The 15,038-nt window shown below is 40.4% G+C and overlaps 1 protein-coding gene across 13 annotated transcripts in view; it reads right to left on the bottom strand.

Moving 5' to 3' along the window:
* Nucleotides 1-15,038, bottom strand: part of DTNB (dystrobrevin beta) — a 227,692-nt gene that overhangs the window by 35,945 nt on the left and 176,709 nt on the right. For 9 of the 13 annotated variants that reach the window (XM_079111086.1, XM_079111076.1, XM_079111081.1 and 6 more), the window contains 5 exons: nt 14,613-14,702; nt 10,222-10,309; nt 4,215-4,300; nt 3,277-3,390; nt 779-875 (listed from right to left, as the gene is read on the bottom strand). In XM_079111086.1, coding sequence (XP_078967212.1) covers nt 779-875; nt 3,277-3,390; nt 4,215-4,300; nt 10,222-10,309; nt 14,613-14,702 — 475 coding nt within the window. The remainder of the gene's footprint in view (nt 1-778; nt 876-3,276; nt 3,391-4,214; nt 4,301-10,221; nt 10,310-14,612; nt 14,703-15,038) is intronic. The other 4 variants (XM_079111085.1, XM_079111077.1, XM_079111087.1 and 1 more) reach the window with 1 other exon arrangement.

Genomic DNA, 15,038 nt, shown 5'->3' with positions numbered 1-15,038 from the left:
GCTGGATCACACTATCATGTATGCAGACAGCACATCACAGGACTTCTCTGCCTCCATAATTCAGTGAACCAATTCCCAAAATAAACTCCCTCTTCTATAACTCTATATTTGCTGTTGGTTTTGTTTCTCTAAAACACCCTGATACAGTTTGATTCTATACTACTTATTAAAATAGGACATGACATTTGTTAAGGATTTAGGTAGAATATCTGAAAACTTAAAAGAAATTTTAGTTGAGAAATATTCTTTAATACATAGCCAATGCCTTATTTATAAACATCCTTATTTATGTATGAAAGCAACTATTCAAGAATATTACCTTATTTCCACTTACTAATTTTTTTCTTTATAGTACTGGGGATCAAACCCAAGGCCGTGTGCAACTATGCAAGCACTTTACCACTGACTTACACCTTCAGACCTTTTATTTATTTTTTATTTTGAGACAGGTTGGATTTGAGACTCAGTAAGTTGTCCAGGCTGGCCTCTCACTCATCTCAGCCTCCCAAGCAGCTAGGATTATTAAGCACACACCACTATGCCCAGCCACTCCAGTTATTAATTTTTTATAATCAGACTTTGTACTAATTTTGATTACTTTTATACCAAGTTAGGCCATATTTATAGAGGTTTACGTAGAAACAGGCTCTAGGCCTGACAGTCAAGCCTTTTAGCCCCCTTGCTATTCTGACACTAAGGGAGGCAGCAGCTGAGACTGTGGTGGGAGGTGAAACAGAAGACTGGTAGGAGAAAGAGCCAGAGGGGCCCCTGCTCTTACCTTCAGCAGCTTCATCAGCCCCTCCAGCTGGACCATGAGCTCCCGCCTGCTCTCCTGCAGCGCCGACATCCTCTGCTCCAGCTCATCTTTCCTTTGCCTGCCCAAGAGGAAGAGCCCATTGGGAACAAAACTTTGTTATATCACCCCAGTTGACAAATGGCAGTTCCTAGATTTGTATATATTGATCAAAACCCAAAGGATGTCAAATATTTACAAATTAACACTGAGCTTTACTTATCTTCGGTAAATAAAAGTTCTCAATATTAATGTTGATGAATTTATCAATTTTGTGGTTAGTAATTCTGAGAAATTATTTTTTATACCAAAATCCTAAAGAAACTCCAAGTGTTCTGGTGGTTTTAAAGTTCTGCCTTCCTGTTCACTCCATTGATGTTGGTTTTTGTGTCAGAGGGTCAAAATCTTCTACACACTACCAAATGTCCTCCCTTCCTCATGATACAGAAGTGCCTTTCAAAATCAAATATTCCGGATTTATCAAGCTTGAGAATCCCCTTGGACTTATTTTTTTTAAATTTATTTTTATTATAAACAAGTGGGATACATGTTGTTTCTGTTTGTACATGGAGTAACAGCATACCATTTGCATATTCATACATTTACATAGAGTAATGATGTTTGATTCATTCTGTTTTTTTTTTCCTTCCCCCCTACCCCTCCCACCTCTCTTTTCTCTCTATACAGTCCCTCCTTCCTCCATTCTTGCCCCCTTCCCACCCCCCATTATGTGTCATCATCCGCTTATCAGTGAGATCATTCGCCTTTTGGATTTTTGAGATTGGCTTATCTCACTTAACATGATATTCTCCAATTTCATCCATTTGCCTGCAAATGCCATAATTTTATTATTCTTTATAGCTGAGTAATATTCCATTGTATATATATACCACAGGTTTTTTTTATCCATTCATCAATTGAAGGGCATCTAGGTGGTTCCACAGTCTGGCTATTGTGAATTGAGCAGCTATGAACATTGATGTGGCTGTATCTCTGTAGTATGCTGATTTTAAGTCCTTTGGGTATAGGCCAAGGAGCGGGATAGTTGGGTCAAATGGTAGGTCCATTCCAAGTTTTCTAAGGATTCTCCACACTGCTTTTCAGAGTGGCTGCACTAATTTGCAGCCCCACCCCCCTTGGACTTATAATAAATAAATTCCTGCTTTTTGCTGCCTTATGGACACCCCTGGACTCAGCCTACCAAATGTACATTTTTCAGATCCTTCCAGCTAAGCACTGAGCACTTTAATAACCCCATTTCCAGCAACAGTTAGATGCCAGGAGGACAGTTTTGCTTTTCTAGATATAGAAATAGTTGCTTGAGCCTGAACTGAACTAGGGAAGGAAAACAGGTGTGTCTTAGGCTGACAGCCACCTTCATCCTCTGCTGGAGTCAGCATCTGTCTCCCCATCCCTCCCAGCATCACACTGACCACATAGCATCTCAAAGGGACCGCAGTCAACACAGAGCAACCAGAATTCCCAGCTGACAATATTTAGAAACTAAAACAAACTTTTAGGAGGATGAGACTCTATACCTCTAATGATTTTCACCTGCCCAGTTCCAATTCTTTATCACTATTAATTGATATAAATTTTAACAGTAGGATATCTATGAAAAACAATAATCTCCATTTTCTAGGAAACGAAATCATGGTCAAGAGGCTAAGTGACCTAAACTGAAGGCAGAACTTAAAAAAAAAAAAAAAAGGAATTCAGCTATGCAGAATCCCAGATGACAGCACATTAGAAAATGACTGTGAAATGTCAAGTGCTACAACCTAACAGTAAAGAACTGCTGCTCAGGAATTGAGAACTCTGGTGGGAATCAGTGGTTCCCCTAATGTCTACACTCACAGATGGGCACATATACGTTAAGATAGAGAGGAAACAAGATCCTGGGCCCGCTCTTCTGGGAAGGTTCTTCATTCCCTCCAAAAGGGCATCAAGCTTAGAGCTGACCTTGCTCTCTGCTCCCATGCTGATCCTATGTCTTTAGTTTCTTGATCCTAGAGACACACTATATTTTTGTGAAGTGAGAAGGTACCATAGTCAAGGTGTAAGGGAGTCTCCCTTGGTTTCACATTTCAGCCAAGGTGCATGGGAAGCGTCCTTCTCCAGCAGAGTCCTGCTCTGACTATAAAGAGCCAGGAGAATTACTCACAGGAAAGGGAAAGCTGGATGCCTAGCCAGTCTCTAAAGTCATACAACCCAGCCAGAGAAGAACAGGATGGAAGCATAACAGTCATTTTAAAATACTCTCAGAAGTACAGACACTGCCCTGCTTGCCTTGGGATTTGAGGAAGATAAACTGGTGTCTACCTAGTTCTGTACTGATGGCTGTATTCTCAGCATGACTGATAATAGAACTCCTGGGCAGGTTTTTCTAACAGGACTGCCTACATGGCAAGAGATTCTAATTCACTAGTTTGTTTCCACGGTAGATTATAGTTTGAGGGCAGAAGTACAGTATCACTACCTACCTCAGCAACCGCAGCTCTGCCAGCAATGTGGGGTTCTGCTGGGCCTTCTCAGGAGTGGGCTGGGAAGCCTGCTCATGTTCCAGACGGAGACGCTGGATCTCCTGCAGGATTTCTCTAGAGAGGGTGATGAAAGAAAGATAGCTGCCTGCTGCTTCTCAGCTCTCCTTCACTTTGTCCCGTTAGGAGTTGTAACCCTCACAATCAGAATATGATTGCTTCCACAGGACCAGAATGTGAACCGGACTCCTCCTCAATACTGCTTCACCTGACATTTCCTCAATGAAATAGTCCTTTGTGAGGAAAAGTCAGAAAACACTCCTCCCAAGAATTGGCAAAATCTCCGGGAAAGGAAAATGACAACCAGAATACTTATTTACCCTGCTCCTCCCCAGAGGAAGGAAAAAGTCCTTGCAGCCTCCTCAGGCAGGTCCCTATGCAGGTTTTCAAGTCTCCAGTCCCTGACCATTCTCTCCTAAAGCCAAGTGTGTGACTCTAGGTCCAGTCTCTTCCCTGGTTTCTACCTGTCAGTGACAGTAGCCTGGTGTTTGGTTTTCATGCCTTTGAAGGGTTTTTCCTAACCAGAGACCAGCCACAGGCAGTGCAATGGGCCAGGACAAGATGACCACATAGAAGGAAATGCTGCAGGGAAGCAGGGTGGAGAAAGGAATCCGGAGGGGGTCACGCTGGTGTGGGGAGAGGCTCTGGAGGAAGAATGCATGGAGCACAGGAGAGCAGCTCTTTGCACAGCCAGAATCAACAGCATGCAGATGTACACCAAGTGGAGCCCAGGGCATTCCCTGGGCGTTAGCCAGCCTCTGTTCACTAGGGTGGGATCTTCCTGTGTGGTCGGAAGCCATCTAATCTGTGAGGAAGATGAGAACCAGATACACACATGCTAATCCTGGACTTGAGAAATGGGCTTGATCTATGCATCTTACCTGTTCTTGTTTTCCAGTTCTGCAATAAGCTGTCTCTGCTGTTTGTTGGCATCAAAGTTAAAGCTCACATCTGCAGGAGGACGAGTCTAGAGGAGGCAGAGAGTTGTTTCTTTTCTGATTCAAACATACCCAGGATCTGAGAATGACTTGATTTCTTAAAAACCGATTTTTGAGATATAATTTACATACCATAAAATCCACCCATTTTAAATGTACAATTCAACTTAGTAAATTCAGTCTTAGAAAATTCAGTTTTGCAAGCAGTCACTGTGGTCCTAAAAGTTTTAGGACATTTTCTATCACCACGAAATATTCCTTCATGCTAGTCTTCAACCCCCATCCCCACCCCAAGCACAGGCAACCACTGACGGGCTTTCTGTCTAGTATTGCCTTTTCTCGAAAATTCATATAAATGGAATCAGACATGGTTTTCACTTAACAAGAGTTTTTTTGTTTTTTTTTTTTAAACCTTTATTTATTTGTTTTTATGTGGTGCTGAGGATCAAACCTAGTGCCTCACACGTGCTAGGCAAGTACTCTACCACTGAGCTACAACCCCAGCCCCAGCAGGAATTTTTTTAATAATTAAATTACTGTTTATTTTCTCATGTGTGTAAATGACTTTTTGAATACATAGGAAAATACCTTTCTTCCTCTTTTTTTTTTTTTTTTTTTTTTTTTGGTATCAGGGATTGAACCAAGGGGCACTTAACCACTGAGCCGCATCCCCAGTCCTTTTTTATATTTTATTTAGAAATAGGGTCTCAATGAGTTGCTGAGGCTGGCTTTGAACTCTCGATCTTCCTGCCTCAGCCACCCGAGCTGTTGGGATTACAGGTGTGCACCACCACACTGGGCAAAATATTTCTGTTCTTAGGTGATGTATGCTGAAGTATTTAGGAGATATGCAACTTATTTTTAAGTGATTAAGTAAAAATGATAAAATGTTAACAATCATGTAATTGAGGTTGAAAGTATGAAAAATTCACCATACTATTCTTTGAGCCTTTTTGAATGTTTAAAAACTTTTATGATAAAAATAAGAAAAATGTGAAGGATATACAACTTGGTAAAAAAATGGATAAAAGATAAGCATAGACATTTCACAGAGGATGAAACTATAAAGTCAACGACCAAAGAGAATACTCAGTCATTATTCATAAACAGGAAAATACAAATCAAAACCACAAAGGGTATTTTACATCTACTAGAATAGTTAAAAAGAATGAAAATATCAACTGTTACTAAAGACAAGGAGTAATGAGTTATATGCTGGTGACACAGCAAACTGTAATCCAGTGCTGTGTATTTCTGCAGACTCCGAAAAAGAGACAGAGGCACCCATCTTTATGAAACTGGCAAGACGAGTCCTAAAGACACCCCTAGACTGTCTCTATACCCCATTGCAGCCTGCCTACCATACAACCTCACAGAGACTAACTGGAGGGCTGTGGATTAGTAACTTCTCCCCAAAATCCAATCATGTTGTTTGAGACAGCAGTTCCCAAGCTAACTGTAAATCAGAAGACTTGGACATGACTTTTCTTCCTTCTTTTCAATAAAGATCAACAAGTCCTAAACCCAGAGGTTCTCATTTGGTAAGTCTGAGGCAAAGCCAAGGATCTCTAGATTTATTAAAAGTTTCACATATAATCATAACATGTAGCCAGGTTTAACAGAGACTGTTTTAAATGTGTGCAAAACACTGCATGGATACCATTAATCTCTAATTCTAAGAAGCCATGAGGAGGTTCCTGTGATAGAATGTGCCTGGAACAGCTCAGATGGTGGAGGCTGTGAAGGCTGGGATACCCAAAGAGCCTAGCACAAATATTTTAAATGAGTGGGGTGTGAGAGCACAGGCCTGTAATCCCAGAGCTTGGGAGGCTGAGGCAGGAGAATCCCAAGTTTCAGGCTAGCCTCAACAATTTAGTGAGGCTCTGAGCAACTTAGCAAGAACCCATATCAAAAATAAATACAATACAATAAAATAAAATGGGCTGGGTATGTAGATCAGTGGTAAAGTGCCCTTGGGTTCAATCTCTGGTACCAAATTAAAAAAAAAAAAAAAAAAAGTTTTAAATGTGAGGCAGTATGACAATGGGTGATGATTTATCCTTCCTTTCAATTTACTCCTAAGTTTCCCATAATGAGTTTTAACATTTTTCACAAAGGGAAGAGAGAAAGAAAAAAAAAAAAAAACTTAAAGGTAAACAAAACGTATGACTTAAATCCAACTTTGGTGACTCTTGTGATGAAACTTGAAGAATTGCTGTTACTACTATGATTCATCACACATTCTTTTTTTGTCTTATTTTCAAGTTTTTTAAAAAAGGAATTTAGCACTTGAGAAAAACAAATGAGCTCTCCTGGTTCATCAAAGCAGCCTAAAGTGTCTTTCTTCAAGGGTCAGCCTGAAGAGGCTGGCATGGATGCTGGGCCTCTCAGGAGAAGTCCCTGGGCTAATGGGGAGGCACTCTCCAGGGTGCTCTGCTGGCTGAGGAAAGGATTTAACCCCCTCCCTGTAGGTAGAAGAAGGTCTTTTGGGGGGGAAAAAAAAAATCAATACAAAGCCTATCTGGCTGGCTATAAATAAATTCTTTTGAGCACTACACCCACTTTATGCAGAGCACTTGTATCAGTGTTGAGATTAGAGGATTAGGAGTCTTCTGTTTAACAGAAATCTAGTCAGGAAGAATCCTTCCTGAGAGGCCCAATATTTGTGAGATGACTGCACAGGGCAAAGCAAACAGAAGATGAAAGGGGCCTTAGCAGAATTCAGTCCCCACCATCCTAACAATAACCATTTCACAAGAATTAGAGAACTGGCATCAGAAACTCAGGTGTACACAGCCTTATCTTGGTTCAAGGTGAAGGAGTACAGGGATCTCAGGGTCAAACAGATCTGCAGCTTTTATTTACAACATTTTAAAAGTACTATGTGAGGTCAACACAGCTATTTAATGGCATTAAGCATACTTAATTATTAAATTCAACCACAGTGCAGCCCATCTCAACAAGTTTATCTATAAATTTTAATTTCTAAACTAACTTGAACAGTTGTGAATGATTGAGGACAGGTGTAAAGTTTAACTAATTACACAATACTTTTCTTTTTCCAGACTTTTTTCTATTTTGTTCCATTTCACTAACCCTTCATGTTAGAGTCAGATGTGCATCTCACCTGATTCTAGATTCTCAGGGAGAGGATTTGGAAATCTGAACAAATCCAAAGGGATAAATTACTTCTTGGGGGAGAAACAAACCAAGAATTTCCAACTGCAGCTTTTGCAACTCTATTTTCCTATGAAAACATAAAGTGGCACGCACTGCTACAACTGGTTGGTACGCTGTTTGTATGATCTGGTCCTGGGTGAGCTGTCCTGCCTGTCCTGCCTGGCTTCATTCCAGTGCTGTTCCTGTGCACAGGTCCTGCAGCCTTGAACCCCAGGACTTGCATTTGTTCATTCGCCCCACTGGGCCATACTCCATCCTCTTCACCTAGTGAACACTTACAGAGTCTGTGGTTTGGGTTTCAGACTGTCCCTCCTGACATCTTCTTCACTTCTAGGTTTAATTCTTTCCTCCTGGATTACTATTTAAAACTCTGCAACACTGGATAGTTTCTTTAACTCCCAGGCTTAGTTTTTCCTCACAAGATTATTTTGAACAATAAATTAGCTAATACCTATGAAAAACACTGAGAATAATGACTGGTACATAATAAATATTAAATAAATGTTAACTATTTGTACTATTCTTTTAGCATAAATGTTACTGTGACCTTTCCAGTCCTTGTCAGAAAGTGTCTTTATTTCTCATGTTGATAGGTAAGCTTGTTTCTTTCAGTACATTCAAGATATTCAAATGTATTTTTTTCATAAAGAAAATTCTTAAAAGTTTTATCACAAACATCTTGTAGCATTAGATGTTTTATTTTAAAATAAGGGTTTTTGGTCAGGTGCGGGGGCGAAAGGTCTGTGATCCAGCAACTTGGGAGGCTGAGGCAGGAGGATTGCAAGTTTGAGGCCAGTCTCAGGAATTCAGTGAAGACCTAAGAAACTCAGGAAGACCCTGTCTCAAAATAAAAATAAAAAGGGCTGGGGATGTGTCTCAGTGGTTAGGTGCTTGGTACAATCCTCAGTACCAAAACAAATAAACAAACAAATAAACAATAAAATAAGTTTTCCTTTATAAAGAAATCGTTCTATTGTTGCTGTAGAGAATCTAATTGCAAATACTTTGTAAGAAATATTATTTCTCTGGTTGCCTTTTAAGGATCTTGTCTTCATATTCTACACTTGCATTATATGTGCAGGTGTACAGCTGTTTCTGTTTATCCATTTTGGGAGTAACTTTGATGTTTTAATTTGAAGATTCATGTCTTAAATGAATTTTAGAAATTTCTCAGTCATTAATTATTTACCCTATTTCTATTTTCTTTTTTTGAATTTCAACCAGGTGACTACTGTCTCTCTATCCTCCATCTCTGAAAACCTTGTTTCCAATTTTTCAACTCTATGTTTTGGGAAATTTTCTTACACATTACTTCCCAGTTTACAAAAATTTTAGCTGTGTCTGACCTAACATTAAACACACTGCTCAGTTTTAATTTTGGCAATTTTAAAGAGATATCTATAAGTTCCATATGGTTGTTTTCCAACCCTGGACTTTTCAAATAGTTGTGGTTTTAATCCTTTCTTGTGGTCTTTAGAAATTTTAAATACAGTTATTTTACTGCCAATAACTCTAGTATCTACAGTCATGAGAGTCTAATCTTTATAGGTCAACTCAAGAGTCTGTGCTTAGTTGGACTCCGTGGAGTATTGCTTGGTCTCAATGAGAACTTAAACCTCAGGAGAAGGATTTGCATTGTGTTTCTGTCAGATGCCCTGGTGTTAATTTTAGGTTAAAATTTCACATCAGTGTTTCTCAAAATAGAAAATAATGTAAATGTACCCAACACAAGTGCAGAGAGACCTAAGGTTTTTTAAACCTTAGTTCAGGGAAGACTTCTTCACTCCAATAGGAGGCGACCAGAGGTTTTCTTATTTTATCTCTGTGCTTACAGCTCTTTTATATCACTCCTTTTCCAAGGGCATGATGCTTTAGTGGGCCAGGCTTAATATAAATTTGCATTTGAAACTCACTTGATCATGGAATATTATCCTTTTAACAAATTGCTGAATTCAATTTGCTAATATTTTGTTAAGGATTCTTTGCACTGTGTTTATGAGAGAACTTGGTCAGCAGTTTTTGTTTTTTTTTTTTTTTATATTTTTTTAGTTGCTGGAGGACCTTTATTTAATTTATTTATTTATATGTGGTGCTGCAGTTTGAACCCAGTGCCTCACACATGGTAGGCAAGTGCTCTACCACTGAGTCACAACCCCAGTCCAGCAGTTTTCTTTTCTTGTAATGTCCATACATTGTTTTGGTATCAGTAGCCTGATAGAATGACCTGGAGAGTCTCCCTTCCTCCCTTCTGACAGAGGATGCATTTGACTAATCTTATTTCTTCTTTTAGCATGATAGTATTTCACAGCCAAGCCAATAGGGCTTGGGATTTTATTTGTGGAAAGTTAATTATGAATTCAATTTCTTTAAGACACAGAACTATTTGATTTTGGTTGTCTTTTAAGAAGTTTGTCTATTTCATCTAAGTTGTCAATTTTATTGGCAAAAAGTTGTTCACAATTTTCTTTATCCCCCTTTTAGTCTAAGATCTGTAGTGATAATCCTTTTATTCCTGAGACTGGCCATTTGTGCTTTTGCTTGATCAGTATTGTTATGAGTTTATTGATTTTACTGATCTTTTTAAAGAACTAAACTGATTTTCTCTTCTTGATTCCTTCTTTAAAGGAAGAAAACACTGCAGATGAAATTAAAGGTTTCTTCCATCTCCCCCAAAACATCCTCCCTCCTCTCCTGTTTACACCCCTTCATAATGTGCATGTTAAGTTAATGCTAGTTTCTACCACGCGGCTGGGACCACTCACTCACTCACCGTGTTCCCTGCTTCTGCAGCCAGGCGGGCAGCGTAGCGAGCTATGAGCCGGTGCTCCTCGTCCAGCCGGCTGGGACTTTCCAGGACACTGCCAAGGAGACAAAAATTCAACACAAGTCTACTAAGCACCCCCAACTCTTACTCCATCCTCAGAAAGAAGAGAGAGGAGAAAATCTTATAGTAAGAGTAGAAACAAAAGAAATGGAAGCCTGGGTCTCAGACACTAGCGGTGTCCTGAGACAAGAGGGGACTCAGCGGTGGGCTGCTAGCGTCACTCCTTCCTTCCCAGCAGCACACCCCTCTCTCCTGCATGAGCCAAGGGGCACTTCTTTTTGAAAGAAGGGCTGAGACAGGGTACCCACAAGTTCTGAGTTTGGGATATCTAACCAAATGTTTAGAAAAATTCATGACATTTTAGACATAGATCTTGAACTCAAAAAAAAAAAAAAAAAAAAAAAAAAAAAAAAAAAAACAAAAAACAACCATGAGAAAACCAGAGGGTCATGAAAAAAAGCCAACTGAGAAAAAGTGTACTTGACACTGGCTGAGCAAGAGTGGGAACCCTGGTCAGGGTCAGCCAAACATACTGTAAGGATGGAGAAGAATCCACAGTATCCAACACTCCCTTTTAATACCTCTCTCTTTTATTTTCTATGCTCATTCTATGTTAGCCCCATTTTGGGGCGGGGGTATTACTGGGGACTGAATCCAGAGGTGATTACTACTAAGCTACACCCCCAGCCCTTGTTATTTTTTTATTTTGAGAGAATCTTGCTAAGTTGTTAAGGCTGGCTTTGAACTTCTGATTTTCCTACCTCAGCCTCCCAAGTCACTGGGATTGCAGGTGTGTACCACCATGCCCAGCGGTCCATTATTCTTTAATGAGTTTCAATTCTCCAAAAATGTAAGGACCCACTTGAATGGGATATTAGATAATGTGGCAACTGAATGAAAGAAGGGTTCTTGAGTAGGTTAGTCCTATGTATACAGTTGACTTCTTTAATTTAGTAAACTGTTGTTTACTCATACCAGGGCAGTCCTGGATTAACAGCGACTGAGTCAGGCATGGTGGTGCATACCTGTAATCCCAGCAACTCAGGAAGTTGAGGCAGGAGGATTGAAACTTCAAGGCCAGCCTCAGCAATTTAGCAAGATCATGTCTCCAAACAGAAAATAAATAAACAGGGACTTTGCCACATAATTATCTTTAAGACTGGCAGAAGCTTTCCAACAACAGTGACAATGATGACTGATCAGTGAAGGCTGCTGTGGTTTGGCTCCACTTTGGCTAGTTTCGTGACGTTTCCAAAACCCCTTGGTTAGAATTTGGCAGCATTGACAAGTAAGATGTAAGAATTTAAAGACATGAGTTCAACACTCACCACACCTTGTTATAATGATTGAGGGGACTCTGGGAAGGTTGAGGTTCAATCAATAAAGGGATTCCTAACCTTTTCTTACATAAAATCAATGGTATTTTTTCTAGGTTTTTAAAAAAAACTTTCTGCGTTTCTATTTCTGTGGCTAATTTAAGTTTAATTTAGTCTTTCTTCTATGATGGAATTTTTTTTTTTTTTTTTCAGTATGCTTTAAGTCTTCTGGCTATAACATCTGTCAGTGTTTTATAATTTTAGGTGTGTAAATGTTGGTCCCCAGCATGTATGATCATGCCCTCCAAGGGTGAACTTGTATTAGGAACATGCTACCCTCAGTTGGCTTTAATACTCCAGGGTCAAGGCACCATGATCTGAGTTGAACCACTTATGGTATTTGTGCCTTAAAGGTATTTGTCTGAAACAAGAGAACTGTTTATTTTTATTTTTATTTTTTCCAGTATTGGGGAATGAACTCAGCAGTGTTCTCCCACTAAGCTATATAAAGCTATATAGTTTTTTTTAAAACTACATTTTATTGTGAGAAAGGGTCTCACTAAGTTGTCAAGGCTGGCCTTGAACTTGTGATCCTAGAGCCTCAGCCTCCTGAGTGGCTGGGATTGCAGGTGTGCACCACTGTGCCCAGCAAAAACTTTATCTTGTAACAAAAAAATCAAAACTGAATGTTTAACAAGTGAATGACATTACAGAGGGAACGGCAGCCTAAGAAGTGGGACCTCTGTAATGTGGCAAGGGACACAACAGGTTCCTCTGCAGGAGCTCCTTTTCCTCTACTACATTCCTTCTCTGTAGGAAGGGTAATCCTACTTGCCATTTACACACAAGTGTGGATGACATGACTGTTTTAATTGGCTGTGTTTTCTAGACAGAAACTGAACCCTGTGTTAATGAGATCTTTTTTCTTTGTTATTGGGGACTGAACCCAGAGGTGTTTTAACACTGAGCTACATCCCCAGCCCTTTTTATTTTTTATTTTGAAACATGATCTCAATAACTTACTGAGGGCCTTGCTAATTTGCTGATACTGGCCTTGAACTTGTGATCCTGGTCTCAGCCTCCCAAATTGCTCCGATTATAGGTGTGCACCAATGCACTCAGCTAATGAGAAGTTTTAAAGTTGATGAAAATTATTTGATGGTAATTACAAAGGTTCCTTGTTCTTCTGTTGGACTTACATTTTCAGAATTTGCCAGGAAATGTCTGACTTCTTCAATCAACTAGAAGTCTAAGTTCCTTAGACTATAAATCAAGAAGAGATGCAGCATTCAGCACTTACCATGTTCTCCCAGGACCATGGGCTACCAATTCTTGCTCAGCGAGTCTAGGGACCTAAGCCATGAGACTTGAGGACCTTGGCTAACCCTACCATAAACCTTTGTGGGCTGAAATATCAGGTAGTAGTCTCTGCCAACATCCTGCTGCTATTTTCACTGTGGCATCTTTTAATCTTCCTGGACAACTGCCCTTACTGATAAAAAGTAATTTTTCCTGCCTGGGAGAAAATAACTCAATTTCCAGAAACCAAGAGCCTGGAACAAGTGCACAGAAATCCTGTGGGGGGACAAGGAGATGTTCTCTGTGATTCAATGTGCAATTATCAACCTTACCTCCCCTTCCACAGAATAAGCCCTTTGGATCCACCTGGGAATCCAGAGGACCCTAGTTCTTCTATGGCTTTTGAGAGGAAAATGCCCCCAAATCACAACAGTTCTTGGTTATACAGAGAAAACCAAGAGAAACAGTATGGCAAACTATAGTAAAAACAGTCCTTTTCAAGGGTATGCTTTCCCCAATGACCACTAATTTCTTCCTGTTAGAATGGGGAGGATGGGTGAGGTCAAAAGACCTTCCTAAGGAACCATGGATCACGTTTCATGTTCCAGCCCATTTTGTGTCTAGCTTGTGTATTATTGGTTTTCTCTCAGGATTCTCAAAGCAGGGCTTCACGAGTTCTTTGGCATCATGACTCCTCTTTGCTGCTATGTAGAGGCGAGGGGTGGCTTTAGGGTATTTAAATTTCATCCTTGGGTAATGCTTTGGGCATGGAGTGGACAGGAAGCTGCAGTTCTACCAGAATTAAATAGTGTTTTGTTTGGTATTAATTTTTTAAGGAATTAACTTTGCTATAGATAGTTAATGGTCACCAAATGTTTTCCCATCCCAACCCACTAAGGGATCAGTCACATTCCCATATAGCTGTGAGTCCCTATAATAGTAGCATTTATTTATTTAATTAGTTAGTTTTGCCATGGTAGTTTTTAGGGCTTAAGGGGCAGGGGGGATTATAGAACAGTAATTATTACAACATGAGAAGGTATGTATAGTTCTTATGAAGCCTCTTAGGTGACAACAATCCAATACCACTGTTGAAAATCAGTGGTTTAAAGAACCAACGATGTGGGGCTGGGGTTGTGGCTCAGTGGTAGAGCACATGCCTAGCATGTGTGAGGTGATGGGTTCGAGTCTCAGTACCACATGCAAAAAAATAAAGGTTCATCAAAAACTAATAAGAATATTTTTAAAAAAGTATCAGTAAAGACAGATTTACGCCAACACACTAGAGATGAAACAGGGTGATGGTATCAAAGAACCTATGTTAGACAAAGTGAGGCTGATTAGTCTTCAACTTCGAATGTCAATGGAAAGATTTCATTATTTAGAAGAAGAGAATGCATAAAATGCTTGTGTGAACGTCATGTCTGGAAGGTGGAGCTCTGAGGTTTTACTCACCCTTCAAGTGCGATCTGAAGGGGTCAAGCCCCACTTCTGGGGGTACTTTGTAACTCCATGTGTAGGTAGATGCTGTGTTTGGCAAAGCTCCTTCTCTTGGGGAAGCCAGTGCTTCAGAAATGTTCTAACTCTGCCAACTACAGCTGGCAGGTTCTCAAGAGCAGCCCATGGGCAGAGCTCTTCCCGCTGGCAACCCCAGGTAACCCAGCTCTCACTCCCTCCACTCAGCCCTGGCCCCCCGCCTGGCGCTGCTGCTCTGCCACTGACCGTGCACAGTGCTGCAGACGGGCCACATAGGAGGCGATCAGCGCATGCTCATCGGCCAGCGAGCTGGGCATATCCTGGCTATACTGTGACCTGGGAACAATGCAGGCAAGGACACAAGCGCGGCACAAACACACACAGAAGAAAAAATGAACATGGATTAAAATGAGCAAACTTAAAAATAGAAAAAATAAATCATGATAAGGAAAACAATAAAAAAACCCATGATGCATAGTGGGATAAGGTATTAGATCCCCTGGACTCCGTCCGCAGTCCTCTGAACACAAGCAATCTTTTAGGAGCTGGTGTTGGCTGACTGACAGCACGGCCCTTGAGGAGGAGGAGCCGGGCTCTCAGCTCTGTCTAGGTTCTGGGCTGTGCGGTGGGGGTGCGTTTTAGGGAAAGGCCTCTGGCAGAACAACTGGGCAG

The sequence above is a fragment of the Sciurus vulgaris genome, assembly GCF_902686455.1.
Source record: "Sciurus vulgaris genome assembly, chromosome: 14".
NCBI lineage: Eukaryota > Metazoa > Chordata > Mammalia > Rodentia > Sciuridae > Sciurus > Sciurus vulgaris.
This window is presented reverse-complemented; position numbering and strand designations above follow the sequence as displayed.